The sequence below is a fragment of the Anguilla rostrata genome, chromosome 8 (assembly GCF_018555375.3).
Source record: "Anguilla rostrata isolate EN2019 chromosome 8, ASM1855537v3, whole genome shotgun sequence".
In the NCBI taxonomy this organism is placed as follows: domain Eukaryota; kingdom Metazoa; phylum Chordata; class Actinopteri; order Anguilliformes; family Anguillidae; genus Anguilla; species Anguilla rostrata.
The window spans coordinates 16,619,253-16,632,137 of NC_057940.1; the positions used below are offsets into that span (position 1 = coordinate 16,619,253).

Sequence of the window (12,885 nt, forward strand, 5' to 3'; positions counted from 1 at the left end):
TTAAATTGAAGTACCTTATAATTCCCTTCCATTTTCCTGTCTTTTTGGGTGGATATGTTTTTACCGTGATGTTAAATACCATAAATAATGTGGTATCCAATTAAGTATTAATTCATTGATTTAACCATAATGATAATGTACAGCATTTTTATTAAAGCAAATTTTCCCCCTGCCCAACTATTTATTATGTTGGGAATTATGGGGTTCATTCTTCCCAGAATGTACTATGTTAGGGTGCATTTCAGTTCTGAAAGCCGTTATTTATGTTCAATGATTGGGGCTGGGAGAATCGGACAACAGAGGCAAGGATCACGTTTATATATCTTGCATCTCCAAAACTGCTCCTCCATCCTAACCAGATTGCCTTCAAAAACAGAAACGGGTGTAAATCGACCATTTCCACAGAAAACAAAAGCTCATATAAGACCTGCGTTGGCTCTTATCAAGCATGAAAGAATCAAACCCAGACTCTGGTAAGGAAAGATAAGGCTTTGGTGTTTAGGTATGGTGCGTGTTTAGAAAAGGTCAGAAAAATGTTGGTAAGGCAAAGGACAGTCCTTCCTTTATTCACGCACAAGAATTCTTTCTTTTATGACTTATTGTCCTCTTTCGTGTGAGTCGCGTGTGTCCTTGCAAAGGCCAAATACGAAATACCTCCTCTTCCGGTCATAAAAACTTTTTTTTTTGCACATGCTATTTTGCCATTCCTCACACAAATGTGACCCATCCCTCAGTAGACCCCAGTTACCTTGGGTCTGTGGGACAAATTTCATGATTGTTTGTGCCAACTGGCTGAAAGCAGTGGTATGAATTACTTCTGATGGAGAAGCCAGTAATTGCATATTAACTGAACACATGTAAGCATGGGCACAGGAAATATTATTCTAATCATGGAATGTATAAAACTCTGTGTGATATAATTGAGCAACACAGTTATTGATAATATTAACATTTTTCTTCAAGCAATATTCCGTAGTGTAATGACCTATAGAAAATAAAAATGGAACAATTTTACATTTGCCAATTCTACATTGACTGGAAACACAGCTGAAAGCCTGTTGGGATATATTACCGCACTATATCCTAATAAATCATCATAAGAGGATTCACATAACATTATTTTATGGTATACTTCAGCATTGAGGATTTAAAATATAAATGCTGCAGTAAAAAAAGAATGAATGGATGTATAAATCTCCCTCACTAGATCTGAACAAAGGACAAAGGCAGCCATGGCAGAGATATATGTATTTCTAAATTTGAGTTATTATTCCATACAAGAGAAAGCCTAACAATATCCTCTGGTCAATAAAATTAATAAACCCAAAACACATGATTGTCACTCACTGTGCTTCACAAAAAATGTACTCTGAATGAATAAATAATCTGGAAAAAAATATTTACAATATAAACAAACCATAACAAAAGCTTTGGGTCCTTTGACTATGACGTAACATAAACTTGTGTGTATCGTGTCAATGTTTCCTCTGATACAATGACAATTCCAGTAACAGCACAACAAAGCAAAACACTTAGGATTCAAAGTCTCGAAAGTTAAAAATGCCAGGTAACTGCAGCTACGTTGTACAACTTTGCATCAACAAATATAATTACAGGTTTAAAAATGAGCAGTTACACGTTTACACAACATTGCATTCCCCACAAAAAAAAAAAGAAAAATACAAATGAAAAAAAATAAAAATAATTGTCCACTGAATTTGAAGGCAACATCCAAGGATCAGGGGTAAGAGGAGATTAAAAAAATATAAGAACAGGTCAAGAGACATGTAAATATAGCACTGTGCTCTGGCGGTTTGTCCAGCAAGCTTGGATGGATGGGAACTGGTAAACACAGGTACAGACGTGTGATTTTGACCGATTCTCGCTGTACATACAGGCCAGGGAATCCCGGGCCAGCTGAGACGGGCGAGGCCACTGTCCGTTCGCCTGCCCGAATACGTTCCCTCGTTCTCCACTAACGTTCTAAGATTGCTTCGCTGTCCAGGTGTGGTACAAGGGAACAGGGCGGAGCTTCAAGGCAGGTTAACCAGTATTCAAGTATTCCAGTGCGACTTCATAGCAGAACTTGTACTGATCCTAAAGGATGAAAAAAAAATAGTTTAATGTGAAATAGCCTACTGTACTTGCTGATGCATAGTATGCATAGGTATGAGCACACACACACACACTCATACTCATATACTGGAGAGGGAGCGAGAGAGATATATTTATATATACACATAATATATACATATCTCACATTAAATTAATAATACTTAGAACTTATGGTAAATAAATGAATCACTCATCACTGAAGACATATGACACTGTAGTTAGATTGAATCTGTCTCTGTGAGGTAAAGATGACTGAGTGAGTGCGGTCAAGTAATGGCTCACTATTAACACACTGTGGTTGGACTGAACCTGTCCCTGTGAGGTAAGGATGACTGACTGACTCAGAGTAACGGCTCACCAGTAAGTCCACCATGTTGGGTTTGTTGTTTCGCAGCGTTTTGACGGCGTGGAACACATCCACTGATCGCTGGTGTCGGAGCATCTCACACACGATGCTGATGGCACAGAATGTTCCGCTACGCCCCCCTCCATTTCTGAGAGAGACAGAGAGAGAGAGAGAGAGAGAGAGAGAGGGGGGTCTTAGATGGTCAACTGTGGAGGTTTGTGCGCAATATAAGATTAAAATACATTTGCAACCTCGATTCACTGAACACAAAACATAATAAATTGAATCATTACGGAGTCAACAGCGTGTGCTTATAGCTTGCCCCCGGTCTTTTTTATTATGTAAAACTACTGAATGAAACTAAGTTACTTTGCTACAACCATAATGATGAAATGTTAGACACAGAGGAAAGGAGAATAACTGTGGACAGGTGAGACTTCATGTGATGCTGCAAGAACAATCTAAAATGAGCTGAGCACAGTCTGAACTCATGAATATCTGAATCCAGTCCGCTACATGACAGATCAATCCTACGCGCTGGCTAAGCACTCTCTTCTACAAGGCCTCTCCATCACCCTAGACACGTCCCCCCTGCCCTCTTCATAGGATTTTGCTGTCTTTTTTGATGAAGGGCTTTAACTCCAAGAGAACAGTGAGGTCAGTAACCCGATACTGCAGATTATTCCTCAACAGCATACGAATCAATCAGCCAATTCTGTTTGCCTGTCAAATCCTATCTGCCAGGACCTTGCATCCCTTTCTTATGGACCTTACTGCCCCCCCCAGTGGTGAAGTGAGCATCCTGCAGCCATCATCATTTTAGAACTAATCGTAAAAAAATTCCTCTGCCAACTTAAATCCAAAAGACTTTTTGGTTCCTAGATCCAGGACACATCCTATTTCTAGATCATGACGCCCACCCCACCCCCCCTCCCTAAGCATGATGGGACGCAGTTATAGCTCAGTGCTCATAAACATATGAATCGATAAAGGTGTAATATGAAAGCAGGTTTTGGCAGTCACCAGATCCAAGTCTTATTAGCTGACTAACGTTAGTTCTCAGGTAACGTTAGTTCCTCCGACGGACACACCAGCCACACGCAAGCTACCAGCTGCCATTAGGGAGATGTGCGCCTTCCCTCTGTTTGGCACCTGCTCCCCAGCAGACAATCAGTGTGTAAACTACCTGTGCTGTGTGAAACAGTCAGTGGGTCACAGGCGAGTGTATCAGAAGTGCACAGAAGCTTCAGCTACATTGGGAAGGGAAGCAAAGGGGGACAGTTTAAGAGGTGGATGATTCATAGCAGCAAACAAGTGAAATCCACTTCAGAGTACCGTCACGTAATACAAGGATCTTTCCTTCAAGAAAGCGCTTGTCAGAACAAGTGGTATCTGAAAGCATTCTGGGAATTATCCCAAATTAGCCTGGATTTTTTTCTCTTTCTCTCTCTCTCTCTCTCTCTCTCTCCCACTCCCTCTCCCTCTCCCTCCCTGGTTTGAGCTCATAGGGACACCCCTCAACATTTTAACTGCTACCCTGCACTAAAACGTAAGAATGAGGAACCAGGGGAATGTGCTTTATAAAAGGACTCAGACATTTTAAAATGCTGGTACACATGAAAGCAGCCTTGAAAGAGTCCTCATGTGGGACCTACAGTCCTTACTGCTATGAATTAATCCAAGTGACCATCATCACAATAACAGAATTTTAATTCCCGACATGAAATTTTACAACAGACACATAGGCCTATAATAATAATAATAATAATAATAACACTAATAATAATAAAAATAATAATACATTTTCTGTAGAGTTTTTAAAGATCTCAAAGGGCTTTACAGTGAATTGGGGAAACCTCAATCACCACCAATCCATTCAATCAGAAAAATAAAACAATAGTTATAAGATCATTCTCATATATGAAAATTATTATGTGACTGTATATCAAAGCACATTTTCAAAAAATAAAGTTTAGTAATCTAGATAACACTTCATTGTTTCATATTCTGCACTGAATATTTTCCCTTTCATAAAAATGTAAACGTTTGAAGTGCCTATTTTGCCAATGTTCAGATTTGTCCAGTAGATGGTGCTGTTTTACTTCTTAAAACATCTGTGCGCTATGGCAATCAACCATTCTTCAATTGAGCCCAGCAATATTGTGCTGCTAACGAATAAAAAAGAGAAAGGGAGCATTTTAGATTAAGTAATTAGTGGCTATTGTGGTGAGCAAAACACGTCAGTGAGATGCTTTTTTGTTGTGGCAACAATTAATACAAAATGTCACTTCAGATTTGGAAACGGGGTTCCATTAATCAAGCAGCTGAATGAGCTGAATGAAAGAGCAGGCTGGCCTTCCCATCCTTAATCAACAGGGGGCGCTGATTCCTCCAAGAGCGCTTCCTCCACAAGCATTTGGCTCATATCGCGGCACTTTCGTGTTTGTTAATTCCGTGACAGCCTGACATGTTTGAACAGGGCTGTTTCAAACTCTGCAGCTGAAAGTTAAGTAAAGTTCCTGGGCACAGTAAATATTTTCAGTGATGTCACAGCCTCAGCTTAACTTAGAACAGTGGTCAGCTCACGTGTTAACAGCGTAAACAGCCTAATAAATGGCATTCCTGTGAATGTCACATCATCGGTCTCTGCTTTTTTTGAGATAAACAGGCTGTGGATAGAGTCTCCCACTAAATGGCCATAGTAAAAGCAGGAAATTATCATTTCTTTTTCTGACTGTACCAAAGAAGCGAAAAGAAGTGCAGACTTCCCTCCCTGCAGTTGTTCCTTGTGAGAATGAACAGTACATTGTGTATGTGCGCTTTCACAGTAACTCACACATAGCGCACTCTGCAGAAGAATTTGCTCTCGTTCCTTTTTTTTTATTTTTACGGAGAATAGCACAGCGTTGATTTGTTTATTTTATGAATGGAGAGAATAAGCTGCATGTTGCCAGATAAAATTACTCCTGGCACAAAAGATGTTCCCGCACATTCACAGTGTCAGAGAATGGGAGCTTTCTCGCTTTTCTCGAACCTGCAGATTTGAGAAGAGAGATTCCCCCTCAGAACAGCCATGGGTGACAGACTGAGCTCAGGGTCAGGGACAGATACAGCTTTCTGCCGTGTTGCCCTTTTGATGAGAAGTACTTGACCAGGACAGCAGCGGGAGAAGGAGAGAGCAACAAGGACAGCCTGACAGCTGACGAGCAGACAGGGCTTATCATGACCAACAGTGTTCAGGAGGACAGAGTTTCTCTGTGGCAGTAACAGTGTTCAGGAGGACAGAGTTTCTCTGTGACAGTAACAGTGTTCAGGAGGACAGAGTTTCTCTGTGGCAGTAACAGTGTTGGAGACAGAGTTCTCTGTGGCAGTAACAGTGTTCAGGAGGACAGAGTTTCTCTGTGACAGTAACAGTGTTCAGGAGGACAGAGTTTCTCTGTGACAGTAACAGTGTTCAGGAGGACAGAGTTTCTCTGTGACAGTAACAGTGTTCAGGAGGACAGAGTTTCTCTGTGACAGTAACAGTGTTCAGGAGGACAGAGTTTCTCTGTGACAGTAACAGTGTTCAGGAGGACAGAGTTTCTCTGTGATAGTTATGGTTATAGTGTTCAGGGTAAGTGATAGTTTCAGTGTTTGGGGTAAGTTATGGTTACAGTGTTCAAGGTAAATGATGGTTACTGTGTTCAGTACTCACAGACAGTGCACCACAGTCCGGCCCTCCCCTCCGTCGTACTCCTCCTGCCACTTCTCCACCTGCCGGATGAGCTTGAGGAAGGAGCGCTTGGACACGGGCGTGTCCCGGTACATGGGCCAGCCCAGGAACTGGAACTGCTGCACCATGCGGTACCCGTCCTGCGGCTACAGATTACACACCCGTTACACACGGCAAATCACACTACATCACATTTACATTTACATTACATTCATTTGGCAGACGCTTTTATCCAAAGCGACGTACAAAAAAGTGCATTTCATGGTCGTAGACAACTGCTAAACACGGGTTCAGTAAGGTACAATACTTATTTTGTACAGCTATTTCTAGCCGAGAACAGTGAACACTATTCTGGCCTAACATCTGCAAAGCCAACTAGGCAGAAGAATAAGCTACAAACATCACACTATGTTAAACACACCATATCACACTGCGTTACACACACTACATCAAACCATGTTACACACACCACATCACACCATGTTACACACACCACATCAAACCAATGTTGCGCACACCACATCATACCATTTTATACACAGCACATCACCATGTTACTAATATTCTTACAGCATCACTTTCAACCAAGGTCTATGTAATATCTTTCATTTCATATAATTACACTTTACAGAACTACACATAGCTGATAATGTCAAAATGTCACTACGTGTAGGCTGTCACACACATTAATCATTAAAACACAGATATTTACAGAAACTTTGGCTTTTGAGTTACTTGGCAGATGGCACACCAGTATTCTGGCCAGTATCCCCTGGTCAGGTAACTAAACCCTGCTCAACAGTGCTTCTAAAACACTGACAGGCAAAATGGCCACTGACCAGAACAAGTGCATGAGTGAGAGCCCAGAACTCTTTCCCAAGCAGCGTTGAACGTGAATGCCACCTAGACAGGACGGTCTGTCGCAAGACCGTCACGCACAATCCATGTCTTGAGACAGACCACCATCCCACTGCCACTGCCTTGTTTGACTGTCATACAAAGTTTTGAGAGGGCGCGGCTGGTCATCAAACCCACAGCATTCAGGGCTAAGGGAGAAAGGGAAGGGCTAGCGAAAGGGTCTTACCCGTGCCGCGTTGTATATGCGGAATATCCTACTTATGATGTCCTCCTCCAGGTCAGCTGACACAAACTCCACCTGGATGGGGCCGTGGCGGTGGACCCCGTTTTCAGGCCAGTACTGAGGACACAGCTGGAAAGAGAAACAAACATCCCCATCAGCTCAGGCTGAAACAACATGGCCGCCTCAAGACATGAGGCTTGTAAGTTGTAAGCAATCAGCACCGCAATAAATATGCTTGAAAATCATTAGCCTGCCTTCAAGGCGTCTGCTTGGGAAGTTGCTGTGCTGTACCTCATTTTTCTACTGGGCCTTAAACAAGTCTTCACACCCCACTTCCACCCCCCCCCCCCCCCCCAAAAAAAAAAAGTGTTTCTTCTTCCCTCGGCTTGATTGCAGGGTTATTGACTCATTCTGTCCAGTGCAGGAAAGCAGGCTCAGGAGCGTGCCTCAGTGTCCAGGGTAATGGAGGAGTAACCTCTGCGTTTCTCTCGATTGAGAGAGGAGAACCCGCTCTGCCGCTGATCCAGCGGCGGGGGTAATTGCAGTGAGCGCACCCCCCCCCCCTCCAGGGGCCGTACCCAGAACGGGAAGCGTTCGGCAGACCCAGACCAAGGCCCGTCCGGTCTCTACCCCGGCTACTGTCGGAATACCGAATGAAAGCCGCAGTTGCTCGGGGAGCCGGATGGGGAGGGAAAATCAGCTCCAAACTCGCCTTTGATCCCGGGAAGTTCTGACAGGGCCCCAGGCCTCTCTATCCACAGCCCGTTTCAGACAGACTGACAGACAGACAGACAGATAGACCGACTGACTCCCTTCACTGGAGTCTGCTCTGTTTCACACCACAGTGCCTTCCCCCTGGAGGACCATTCCTAACTGTCCTTATCCAGAGTTCATTTTACTGGACCCTGTTCAGTCTTTTCCTCTTAGCACTGTATAAGCAACACAACATCCATTACTCGTAGGAAGGAAAATATTTTTTGATTACTTTAATTTTTTTCTCAAAATAAAGGACAAAGCATGCTGCTTTTAAACTGAATGAAGGCTGGAGTGAACTTTAACCGAATCTATTCCATCCAGTGGACTTCAACAGCACATTTCATACAGTGAACTTTGGCCCAGTCGGTTTCACATGAGGGGCTTTAATAGAATACATTTCATTTGAGGTCTTTTGATAGAGTCCATTTTATATCCACTCCTGCAGATTTCTTTACATGATTAATATACTTCCTGTAGTGTAGAGCAGGGGAAGGTGCACAAGGTCCTGCAGCACCAGAAGTAATTCTAGGCTCTACTCCATTTGAAACCTGACTGCATCATCACCTATCAGGTTTAATGGCCATGTTCTGTAGTTCCTCAACATTTAATCGAATCAGAATCTTACTAATTGATCAGACAGCACAGAAAAGCTTGGACAGAACATAACCCAGAAACAACCGTGGTGGTCTGGGCCCAGGGTGGCCTACTGCCCGTGGGGGGGGTCCCATGCTGGAGTGTAGTTAAAACGGAGGTACGCACCTGGGCCGGGTCCACGTCATTCAGCATCACTATGGAGGTGCAGTGGTAGTCCAACACCAGCCTCCAGAAATCTTTGACTGTGTTTGGCAAAGGATGCTGGGTAACTATGAACGCAGATGGCTGCTTGTAGCTCTGGAGGAAAGACAGAGAGAGAACTGTGAACATTAACAAACGGAGTGGTGCTTACCTCTTATTGAGAGCTAAGAACACACCTCTAATTATTTCACTCAGAGTAAATTGCAAACCGGTCTGGTTTAGCATTTTACCTTTGAGAAATGACACAATCCTAGTCTCAAACACCAACAAGGGATACTATATTACTTTTTGGTTTCAAAAATTCCCCAAACAAGATGAATTATTCATTATTTTTCATTGAAAAAAGTGCATAACAACAAAGCAGCTTTTGGAATTGACAAGCACACTCACATACACACACACACACACACACACACACACACACACACACACACAAAACATGACAGATCGTAAAGTAAGAATCCGACGTGTTTTGTTTTGTGGAATGAGAGACATTGGTGCTGCAGACATCTGGCAAACTGCCTTCCTTAGACTCACAGACAGAGCAGTTTGCAGTCGCATCAACAGGCCCTGCCTTATACAGTCACAAATTAAGGGCTAAAGTGGTTCATTCAGGAAGAAAACAACGGCTCGTATTCAGTCAAAATTTGTCCTTAACTTTGATTTACACACTCATGCTTTGTATCAAGGTTTGTATCTTACCCCTTTAATATAAAGAAACATACTGTAGCACATACAGCACAAAGTAACATACACAATTACTGGGATAGGATTTGTCTCTTTTTTATTTTTTGTAAAAAATAAGTTCTGATTTATAAAGTGAGCAGGGTCAAAACCTTTGGGGTTGGGTAAATGTTTAGCTACATCAGTCTCGGTGACCGTTTTATCGGTTGTTTTTCAGATGTTAATCAGGGATTTTTCATTGCACTGAATGTTTATTTATTTACTCTTATCTATGACATTACTTATTGCTGCATGCATATCTGGGGTTTTCTCTTTCTCTGTCGATTAACTTTGGTCCCAGTCCAATCTAACTCTAATGTGCTTTATCATTTAACAGTTGCGCTTTGTCATTAACTCTGAATAAGAAAATGCTACTCATGTCTTTTTCATTTTAAATCTGTGGAAACACATAATGTCAGATTTCTAAACTTTCACATGATCATCTATTTCTTCACGCACATAGCTCGGCAACTTTTAATTGGTGACTGCAGAACACACCAAACTGAGAAAATAATGCACTTCATCAGAGTTATCCATCTAAGGCCCGACAATTCACTTCTGTCCCCTGTAGGGGACATGAGTCTCTGGTCTTAATCTCAAGAACCATATATTGTACTACACTGAACAAGGGTCATTCAATTAAAATGAAGAATATGTTTGAAAATATTTTCACTGCAGTATGTTTTTGTCATCCAAAGCACTTGTGTTATGTCAAAAAAAAAAAAAATTCTTGAACTTCTCAGGAAGTGATAAATGACGAATGCAGACTGAATCTTGGTCAGTATCCTAACTCTCTCTCTCTCTGGTAGGTTTGGCAGAGCAAGCATGGGCGGGGGACGTACATCCATGAGCGCGGCGTTGATGTAGTTGCTGCTCTCGCCGTCGATGGTGATGAGGAAGGGCAGGCAGCGGTCGGGGGGGAGCACGTCCATGCAGCGGTTCTTCTCGTGGTTTCGGGGAAGCAGGGCGATGCTGCAGTCCTCCACCCTCAGAGTGGGGGTCACCATGTTCAGTGTCTGGAGGGGGACGCCCCAAACCATTAAAACCACACCTCTACTCACATCCTACCTTTCTGTTACAAAGACATTACATTTTTAAATGCAATCCACTTACACAGCTGGATATTTACTGAAACAACTGAGGTTAAGTGCCTTGCTGAACAGGGTACAGCAGTAGCACTACAGCCGGGTCTCGAACCCACAACCTTTGCAATATAAGTCGAGTACCCTAACCATTACGGTGGAGCATGCTGAAGGGCCCTTGGAAAAAACTGTGAAACGGCAGATGCACTTCTCTATTAGGCCTATTCATTATTTCTCAGTGTTGCTGCTTGTCCTCCCATGGTGCTGGTGTTTATTTCATAATAATGCATGCTGGTAGGGGCTTTCAGAAGGTCAGCAGCTCTGGGCAGGGGCACACAATACAGCAAAGTTTGGAAATTGCTGTTCTCAGAGAAACGCGAGTTACTGGAATTAGGCTTAGCGCGAGAGAGTTGGACTGGATTTAAAGGCTGGCAGACAGACCAGTGCGCTCCCAAGCGAGGCATGTGGTCTGGACCGATTCATAATAAATACTGGGAGATCAGAAGCACCATATTGCGCTATTAATTCATGCTATCGTAAACCATCTTCACTCTAGATAACAGCAGATGTAAATCAAGTCATTGGCGCCAATAGTAAGTAAACAAGTGAAAGAGCGTTGCGCAAGCGGCAGTTGGACCCATGGAAAGCACGCGCCGCCGTGAATCTCTGCTTTGCAGTGAGGGTGCTCTGAGAGATGGAGCCGCAGACTGCAGAGCTGGGACCCAGAGAGCTTGGGCACCGCTCGCGACCGGCGCCGCAGCGCACCGCGCCGCACTGATCGCTGGCATCTGCTCAAACCGAGATGACTGCCAGAAGTTTCTCTGCAGTTCAAAGCCCAGTTTTTCCTTGGAAAAGGGAAATCTTGGCGCCTCGCCGCTTCTGGGAGCACTAGCGGCTGTCTGTGCTGCGATCAGCGATGGAGGCGCGCTCCTTTCTCCTGACGAGATTCACCTCCTCAGAATTTTATCTGGAGCACTAAGGGAGGCGACGCAGCCGTGCAGCTGGGCACATAAAATGGCCGGCTCCCAGGAAAGAGGATGATGGAAAAGCATCGAGCGTGTGAACTTAGAAAAACGGGTTCCAGCTTTGCAGAGCAGAAGGCTCCGTTAAACACCCCCTCGATTGCGCCCACCCCCCCCAGCCCCACTCGTACCCGGAATTCCTCTTTGATCTGGGTGGAGTTGGTCTGAGGGTCGAGGCGGTTCATGTCGTAGTAGACGGACCGAATCTGGTTGGCGGGAATAGTGGTATCTCCACAGAGGCAGGCCTCCAGGATGGCGTCGTGGATGAAGACATACTGCTCCTGAGGAATGAAATGGAGAAAGCAATGTTCTATGGTGCTCAGACTCAGACGTCCATCTCTATGGTCATTCAAGGTCAACCAGGGCTCTGAAACTATACATACAGCTGTACAAAATGATCAATCTAAATAGATTGATTTTATTTTGTCTGCTCTTGTATACATGACATACTGTAAATGGAGAAAGGAAAGTGCAGCGGATTAAGACAGGGACGAGTGAGCTGCTGCCAACATGCAAAGAAGAAATGATTTGCAATCCCATAAAGGTAGTGGATGCTATGCCGTGAAGCCAGCCAGTTTTCTGAAACCCTCAGTAAAATGAGCTCAGAATTCTCAATAGAGGTATAAAAGTGAGACAAAAACTACAATCTCTGTACTCCCATGTCTCTTCAGAAATGCTGATTGCTGATTGGTGCTTTGTGTTAGCAGATCTTACACTTCTCCTTCACAGGCCCATGGGTGGACCTGAGATCAGTGTTGCAGAGGGGGGGATCAGTAGTGCTTTGGAATGCAGCCCTGATCGATAAACCCATGGTGCATCTGACCCCTTTCCCTTGTTTTTACAGAAGAAGTCTGGACACTCTAGAAGATGACAGACTCCCAAATGCATAACTTGACTTTGAAATCGCAAGAAGTACTTTATAAGTATAAGTACTGTATAAGTACTTTATTTTTTGTCCTGTTTTGGCACATAAATGCTAAAATTAGCGTGCTCTTTGAGATGACATCATCTCAACACATGGGCATCATTCACGAACATCAGGGCTTGTGATCCCGTGATGTGACGGCAAATTGGACGACACGACAAAAAAAGCTGACATCTCACCCTCAATTACCCCAGAGTCACACACTCCAGGAGAGACAGGCCACTTACTTGATGCTAATTAGTTATGAAATGACATTTCGAAAATATCATCCCCCTGTCAGTTTTTGATGAAATTCACTGAGGTAGGGGTCAGTGATTTTCAGGTTAGG

At 43.6% G+C, this 12,885-nt stretch overlaps 1 protein-coding gene across 1 annotated transcript in view; it reads right to left on the minus strand.

Annotated features, from left to right (window-relative positions):
* Positions 1-1,233: 1,233 nt before the first annotated feature.
* Positions 1,234-12,885, minus strand: part of LOC135260959 (receptor-type tyrosine-protein phosphatase mu-like) — a 179,144-nt gene continuing 167,492 nt past the window's right edge. The window contains exons 29-35 of the mRNA XM_064346723.1: positions 11,764-11,913; positions 10,371-10,544; positions 8,770-8,901; positions 7,258-7,383; positions 6,156-6,319; positions 2,474-2,609; positions 1,234-2,097 (exon numbers count right to left, since the gene is read on the minus strand). Coding sequence (XP_064202793.1) covers positions 2,044-2,097; positions 2,474-2,609; positions 6,156-6,319; positions 7,258-7,383; positions 8,770-8,901; positions 10,371-10,544; positions 11,764-11,913 — 936 coding nt within the window. The 3' untranslated portion in view covers positions 1,234-2,043. The remainder of the gene's footprint in view (positions 2,098-2,473; positions 2,610-6,155; positions 6,320-7,257; positions 7,384-8,769; positions 8,902-10,370; positions 10,545-11,763; positions 11,914-12,885) is intronic.